The sequence below is a fragment of the Myotis daubentonii genome, chromosome 6, assembly GCF_963259705.1.
Source record: "Myotis daubentonii chromosome 6, mMyoDau2.1, whole genome shotgun sequence".
NCBI classification, from domain to species: Eukaryota; Metazoa; Chordata; class Mammalia; order Chiroptera; family Vespertilionidae; genus Myotis; species Myotis daubentonii.
The window spans coordinates 17,279,742-17,288,055 of NC_081845.1; the positions used below are offsets into that span (position 1 = coordinate 17,279,742).

Sequence of the window (8,314 nt, forward strand, 5' to 3'; positions counted from 1 at the left end):
TATTTTATATAATTTTCTAAAAAGTTAATAGAAAATATAAAATGGACATTTTCTTATATAACCACAATGCTATATACTAGTACCTAACAAAATCAATAATAATTCCCTAGTCTCATCCAATCCTGGTCCTTATACAGATTTCCATGTTGCTAAGAAAAGTTTAGCAAAGAAAGAATCTAATTATTTAGACTCTTGTGGAGGATAAAAGAGTAAGGATGCCTTTTTCTATTCATTGATCAGGAGGGGGCCCACTCTCTTCCATGGATGGCCATTGCCCTTGTTGTTATATTTTAGCACATGCTTTTAAAGATAGATGCCTAGCTCAATTGAATTTTAGCTCTTTTACTGGAAGATCCCCAGAAGAAGGGAAATGGATTTTTGACCTTTTTGTTAGTTTTGCTTTCGTTTATTCTTAGCAGCAAACTGGGAAGGTTTGGTAGCAGGAAGTATGGGAAGGTTTGGTAGCAGGAAGTATGGGAAGGTTTGGTAGCAGGAAGTATGAGGCACTTTGGTTAGAAAGGGTTTCTAGACTTCTCCTCTACCTAATTTTTAGCATTTCAGGGAGCCAGGAACTGAGATTCCACAATGATTAACATTCAATTAAAATAATTTTGAAAAATTACATTTTCCAGCTAACCCCCATTTAAAGGCAGCATTTCTCAATAGGGATTTGGAATAGAAGCTATATCAGAATTACCTACATTTTTGAAAACACATAGGCTCACTCTTGCCAACCCTCACTCCTGCACTACTGACCCGGATCCGAGCAGAAGCAGAGGACGCTGAGGCTGCAGACATGCTACGTCTGAAAATGCTGCTCCTTCCAACCCCCAACAAGGAAAAATAGAAGAACCATTGATTCTAATACATCAAAATCACCTTTAAAGCCCGTAGTCTATGGAACTGCTGGCTTTTTCTTAAAAGCCAATTTGAACCAAGATATATGGGATCAGTCATGTTAAGGATAGACTTTTAGTAAGCATGTTGAGAACTCATTTTTACAAATCAAAAGAGAGAAAAATTGATTTTCTCTGGGAAAATGTCTGGCTACAGTTCCACTTATAAAACAAAGAAGATTTGACTTTGTTCTCTCAACCACTCATTTCTGCGTGCAAGATGCTTGTTGTTTAATGTTCCCATTGTGTTGTCTGCAGTCACTAAAGGAAACTTGTCTCCCTGGTGCACTTTGGAAGTCTTTTAACATGGAAACAGTTGTTGGCCTCTGAGCCTCTTGGATTCTAGTTAGAGCTGGGGACATTTGCTGTGTCTCTGTGCTGGTGGTCCTTCTTATTTAAGAGCTCCAATTTAGTAAGGATCTTTGCTGAAAGAGGTATAATGAGATCTCAGGATTGTGTCAACACATTTCAGAAAGTCTTTGGGTGGTTTAGGTTTGAAAGTAGATAACATTTCTTTCTCTTTTTTTTAACAGATTTTCGGAGCATATGCCACTCATCCTTTCAAGTTCAGTGACCACTATTACGGCACAGGCGAAACCTTTCTCTACACATTTAGCCCCAATTTCAAGGTACCTGGATAGGAGAATATCTGATTTCCCAGTGTCACAGTGTCATGGGTGTGGGTGAGGTTGGAGCAGCAGCTGTCCCGTGACCCCATCTGGACTCCCTCCAGCCTGGGTCAACAGGATGACTATAGTACACAAACTGCTCAGGGTCCCTCCAGGGACCTTGGGAACTGCTCTTCTGCCTGCTCTGGAGTCTAGGGAGGGATTGCAGGTCAGAGTGAACATGGCCTGGGAGATCTCTCTGACTTCATAACCCCTTAGGACAGTGGTTCTCAACCTTCCTAATGCCGCAACCCTTTAATGCAGTTCCTCATGTTGTGGTGACCCCCAACTTCATTGTTACAAATTCAACATAATTAAAGCATAGTGATTAATCACAAAAACAATATGTAATTATATATGTGTTTTCCGATGGTCTTAGGCGACCCCTGTGAAAGGGTCGTTCGACCCCCAAAGGGGTCGCAACCCACAGGTTGAGAACCGCTGCCTTAGGAGGTCTCATCCTGGGGTGGAGACGGCCTAGCAGTCAGGTGCTTCTTCGCCAATGAGTAGTCCAGAGGAAATAGTCGAATGTTTCTTTTTTTTGTTAAGACTCCAGATTAAAATGACTGTTCTCTGTCTTGTGTTTCTATCCTAAGGTCTTTAAGTGGAGTGGAGAAAACTCATACTTTATCAATGGAGACATAAGTTCCTTGGAACTTGGTGGTGGAGGGTAAGGTTTTCATTGTTGTTACTAATTTACCACCTGACTGGAGTGGTAACCAAAACCTTGGTGCCAGCTGATGTTAGCTAGTCCTGGTGCTCACATTAATTAGGATAGGACAGTGGCCTCCCGTGACATTAAGAATGAGAGATGTGCCGAAACCGGTTTGGCTCAGTAGACGGAGCATCGGCCTGCGGACTGAAGGGTGCCAGGTTCGATTCCGGTCAAGGGCATGTACCTGGGTTGCGGGCACAACCCCAGTGGGAGATGTGCAGGAGGCAGCTGATCGATGTTTCTCTCTCATCGATGTTTCTAACTCTCTATCTCTCTCCCTTTCTCTCTGTAAAAAATCAATAAAATATATTTAAAAAAAAAAAAAGAATGAGAGACGAAATGGTTTATTTATGTGTCTAAATGAGGCACTGCTACCACTTGCCTTTTAGGAAAGACAGATCACTTAAATGAATTAAAGGAAATGTACCCTTTGTTTTACAAGCAGTTTAGGGTTTTTGTCTCTCTGTAGCGTAAATGAAAGAAGAACGGGGCAGGGGAGGACAGAAAGTATGCCACCTGAGATTGAAATGACTTGACCCTTTTTTTTTTTTTTTAACCTTTTCAGGGGACGGTTTGGTTTATGGCTAGATGCTGATTTATACCATGGCCGAAGCAATTCCTGTAGCACTTTCAATAATGATATTCTTTCCAAAAAGGAAGACTTCATAGTTCAGGACCTCGAGGTATGGACATTCGAGTGAAATTCAGGCTGCCTTAAAATACAACATTAAAAGGAATGGGTTTGGTCAGCTCCCCTAAAGCTGGCTGGAGGACAAAGCCCCAGCCCAGACTGCCTCCTCCCACCGCCATGCGTTCTTTCTGCCGTCATCTCAGAGCACGAGCACATTGCAGAGAGACCCTGGGAGGCGCCTGTGGAGGGCAGACACTGACGAGAGAGATTGGAAGTCCAGATTGTTGAGAGACTTGTACTCCCAGTTTCATCAAATCCATACGGTGAAGAATCAGAGTATTTATAGATGTATGAGTTGAATGCAATTTTTATTTTTGGTAACTGTGAAAAAAAAAGATACTGTGGAAATATATACATGCCTTGTGTATTTATCAACATAATTTTCATTACCAAAATGTACAGCATACTATAGTTTGCCATGGGAAAGGTTAGTCTCGTTTAGAAAAATTGAAAGTGTACAGCACTTCAAGGGAATTTGTATATGATTTTTTTTAAAAGAAACTTTTATTTATTATTTCTAGTATATTGTCTGAAATGTGTTGCCAGTTTTTTTCTTTTAATGTGTCAAATCTTGAAATAAAGAAATGTGCTATGTTTTGGCGACAATTCCACTTGATTTATATAGTTTTATATTGAGCTTTTTTTGCCCTGATTATTTAGGGTGATAGATCTTAAACAGCATATACATGGATATATATGCTTAATTGTGAACTTTAGAAAACTCATCACCAATGTTCATTGATTTGACTGTTATAGGCCAGCTTTCCATGTAGTCATTAAAAAGGTATATTTTTAGTTACTTGCTCTGAACATAGTTGTGTAAAGAAGAGTAAGCCATTTCTCACAGTTATGACTTGATATTTACAGAAGTGGATACCTTTATGAACCTAGAGTAGAACAAACCCTGCTTTGGAATAGAAAATGGTTTGTTTCTTATAAAATCATCTGTGGTTAGTAACAAAAACTTTATTTTCATAGTGTTTTCACATAATTTCCCCCAAGTTTTTACACTATCAAACAGGCCTCTGTTTTTAAAGGGACTGAGTGTTTTAATTTCTGCATATTTTATATCAAATGGGAAATATCAAATTAGCCCAATTGTCTTGGTCTCTAGACTCCCTTGTTTGAGAAAAAACAATGCAAAGAAATGCATTCATACCAAAATTGGAACAAAAAGTAAAGCCTATTTTTTAACATCAACCCATTTTTAACATCATAAAACACTGTTTTGTTAAATATAATAATAAAACCTTGTTAAAGTTTAACCAATATTATTGATTGCCAGACTTTTATGAAAGCCAAAGACTGCTAATGTAAAACATGTTCAAGTAATAGCCAAAGCTGAGAAGTGGTCTGTCATAAATTACATCCCCAGTCATCTCGGAAGGAAAAAATTAATAACAAAAGTAGTATTTATATAACTGCATTTAGAAAAATAAAACAGTTCTTAGAATGTAAGCCTTAAGTGGGCAGAATATTTCCTTCAGATTATTCTCTTATTTTAGGCTGTTTATAAAAGAGAACAAATTGCCAAGTGGCCTTTTGTCAGATCAACAGTTACCTAACTCCACTGACATTCCATACAAGTTTAAATGAATGCTGTAGAATCTGAAGTCTGTAGCCTGGGTGTGCTTTCTCCTGAGTTCTTCTATTGAGAATTCTTGATGAAAAACATACTGGCAGTTTAACCTTAATCTGCTCATTAAATCATATGTTGGTGTGAGATATCAGGAATGTCTCATGATGATCACGTTTGCCATTTATGCCATTTGCAACCATATGCTATTAACAAACAAAACAGTCATTTTGCATATAGCTCACTCTTACCTAGTTTAGTCCATGATATTACACGTACTTGTGAGAGCATATCCAGATGCTGTGTTCTCTACTTAAAACAGTGTTGCCCAATCAGAAATGTGTGGCCCTTCATTTATGAATATTGAATATATGTAATGCAGTGCTAGCCCAATATTTTCAATAAAGGAATTTATGCATTCAGTCTGATTTTCTTTCCCAAGGATTCATTCAGCCGGTATTTATTGGACACTAGAGTTTTTATTTGTGTGAGAGGATGATGAAATAGCCAAGACTAAATAACGTCCAGCACTCATGTTTTTATTTTTATTTTTAATGCCACCCTGCAAATACCCTCTTCAATCCCTATAGCCATCCTCCTCTTCTCTCACCAATTCATGAAAACTGCCTCTGTTGTAGTTACTAGGGACAATCTTGGCCCCAAATCTACCACTTTCCCTGTGTTTTATCCTTCTAGCTATTCTTTGAATAGTTTTCTTCTCTTTTTAACATCCTCTTTTGACCTACTTTCTAATTTCAATGGACACGTTATCCTCTGATCAGCTTTCCTTGGCATCCTGTCTGCCACCCCGAAAGATGAAGACTTCGGGAAGTCTTCATTGATTCTCACTTCCTCAGTTTGAGTCTACATCAAAAGACTTGGGTGGGAGAGGCCAATCAAATGTCTCACCAGACTCTGTTGAAAAAGATTTAGATATATTTCCATGCTACAAGCCACTAGGGGTACCCTGAACTAGTGTGAGAGGTATTATTGCCCTTCATTTGATTTCCCTTGCTTTAATTCCTTCTAAAGTTTAGAGGCATGTGAAACAAGACTAATAAAACAACTACTTTCCTCTTGAGAAAGGCATTGAGAAATGGAAGCTAAGATGTGTCTACTTAAGATGCATAACCAATTTTTACCAATATAATCAGATAAAAGGAGGCCAGAAACCAAAGCAAGTTCCAGAAACAAGGTCAGCCATATGTGCCCCTTGTGTAAGTATCAGAAGTACCTTTAACCACTTCCTTCTGCCTAATCAGGTCACACACTCCTTCTCATTCAGGGAAAATCCTAACCTCAGAGCATTCATCCTCTGCTCCCACCTCCTTTTCTATGACCAGTACCCATAGTGATCCCCTGAAGGAAAGTGCCTTCAAATTAGGCTTTATAATTCACCCCCAAAATCTTAAGTTCTTACTGTCATCCCTTCTATTTAAAATCTGCAGCGGTTGAAAATAAAAACTAGATAGGGCCTCTCAGTGTGGTCAATCAAGCCATCAAAATGGTGTTTCTTTATAGAATATCTTTGGTGACATATTGTTTATTTTCTAGATTAATGCTGCTTATTAGAACATTCTACAATAATGAAAACATTCCAGAATTTGCATTGTCCTTTATGGTAGCAACTAGCTCCCATTTTAGTCTTGAACACTTGAAATGGGTCCTGGGTGATTGAGGAGCTGAATTTTTTATTCATTTCACTTTAATTCATTTAAATTTAGCTGCATGTGGTCAGTGGCTGCTGTATTGAACAGCACAGCTCTAGATAAAGATCAAGAGATGGCTCAGCCAAATCATATTTCATCAGCAATGAACTTAGACTGTTACTCCCTCACCAAAAGAGAACCTTTAGTTCTGAGTACTTTGATTTGTCTCTGTTATTATGGATCTTCACACCACCTAACATGATGGTGTGTGTCTCACTGTTTACGTAGTCAGTTAATAAAGTGAGCAAAAGGCTACGTTCCCTGAGAGTCTTTTCAAACCGAAAACTTGGCTCTCTATAGGATTACTGATTCTCATCACTAACCAACAGTAATAAAAACCTCTCCCACTGCCCAGTCCTTGTCTCAAAAATTTCATGCCTTAGCCATTGGCATGTGTTTTGTTCTTACAGGGGACAGTTTACTGCCCATGGCAGCCCTGTAGGATGTCATATCCCTCAGTAGGCACAACCCATCTACAACGCATGAGGGACCACAGAAGATTAAACAATTTAATTCTTTACATAGAATTGTGCATCCAGTCTCAAAACCACCAAGGAACCACCAAGAATGCCTCAGACAGCAGTTCTGCACACCCAGGCAACCTGCTTCTATGTGGAGAGAGTTTCAACATCAACCTGTTAGAATGAAGGGTGATCGAAAGGCATAAGAGAAGAGAACCTGGTTAAGTAATTGAACCTCTATGTGCCTCATTTTCCTTCTCTACAATGTGGGGATACTAATAATAGCAACCACCCCATGACTATATGATGATTAAAGCACTTAAAATGGTACCTGGCATCAAATAAGCACTACTATTATTAGATAAAATAATGGATAAATTCCTTCAAATTGAGGAATCAACTAATAATGTGAAAGTTACAAAGAAAAGTTCATCTTCTAAGACAACAGCACAGTTTCTAACAACTTGTTTTCAGACATATTGCAATGGCTCCCATTTGCTCTTCAGATATTTTTAACTGAAGCTTTCTTTTTTGAATTATAGAACTAATACATGTTCATGGTAGTTTTCAAACAGCACAGAAGGGAGTTTAATGAAAAGCAAACATTTCCCTCCCTACACTTCCAGAGGTAACAACCACAAGAAGTTCCTTGTATTTCCTTTTCGAGTATTTTTATGCATATATACTTACCTATATCTTCTTCATATAAACAAGCATACTGTACATACTGTTCTTCAATTTTCCTTTTTAATTTAACAATATATAATGAACAATATTTTGTATCAGTATTTGTAGATGTATCCCATTCTTTATTGCTGAAATAGTTCTTCATTAATGAACTTTTTTTTGGCTATTACAAAGAATTCTTCATGAACACTCTTGTATATGAAGATTTGTGCTTTTATGATTGTATTTTTCTGAGATAAGTTTTAGCAGTGAGTCAAAGAGTGTGCTTTTTATTTTAAAAGATGCTATTAGTTATTCCTCCATAAAAGTTATACTAGTTATACCAACAGTGTATGAGTATGCCAGTTAGTTACCTCACAGCCTCACCAACACTGGTAATAATATCTTTTTAATTTTTGCCAAAATGATATTTTAATTTTAATTTTCTAATTATGAATGATGTTGAACAGCTTTCTATGTGTTGGCTATGTTTATATCTCTTTTCCTGAATATTCTGTCCAAGTTCTTTGTCCATTTTCCTACTGAATTATTCATTATTTTACTGATTTGTAAGCTTTCTTTATATATTCACAAAATTAGCCATATGTCATATGTGTGTGTAATTTGAGTATATATTAATCCTCACCCAAGGATATGTTTCCTTATTGATTTTGAGAAAGAGAGAGAGAGAGAGAGAGAGAGAGAGAGAGAGAGAGAGAGAGAGAGAGAAAGAAACATTGATAAGCTCCCTCCTCCACATGTCTTGACAGGATATCAAACCTGCAGCCTTTTGGTGTATGGGGCGATGCTCCAACCAGTTGAGCCACCTGGCATGTTAAATACATGCAACAAACAAAGACAAGTCTCTACTATCTATTAACATCTTTGAATATGTTTCTTAGCCATTCACGTTTTCTTGTTTGGCAGATGTC

At 37.8% G+C, this 8,314-nt stretch overlaps 1 protein-coding gene across 7 annotated transcripts in view; it reads left to right on the top strand.

Annotated features, from left to right (window-relative positions):
* NCOA7 (nuclear receptor coactivator 7) overlaps window positions 1-4,968 on the top strand; it is a 113,220-nt gene extending 108,252 nt beyond the window's left edge. For all 7 annotated transcript variants that reach the window (XM_059700256.1, XM_059700258.1, XM_059700257.1 and 4 more), the window contains 3 exons: window positions 1,430-1,525; window positions 2,161-2,234; window positions 2,845-4,968. In XM_059700256.1, coding sequence (XP_059556239.1) covers window positions 1,430-1,525; window positions 2,161-2,234; window positions 2,845-2,980 — 306 coding nt within the window. In that variant the 3' untranslated portion in view covers window positions 2,981-4,968. The remainder of the gene's footprint in view (window positions 1-1,429; window positions 1,526-2,160; window positions 2,235-2,844) is intronic.
* Window positions 4,969-8,314: the final 3,346 nt, after the last annotated feature.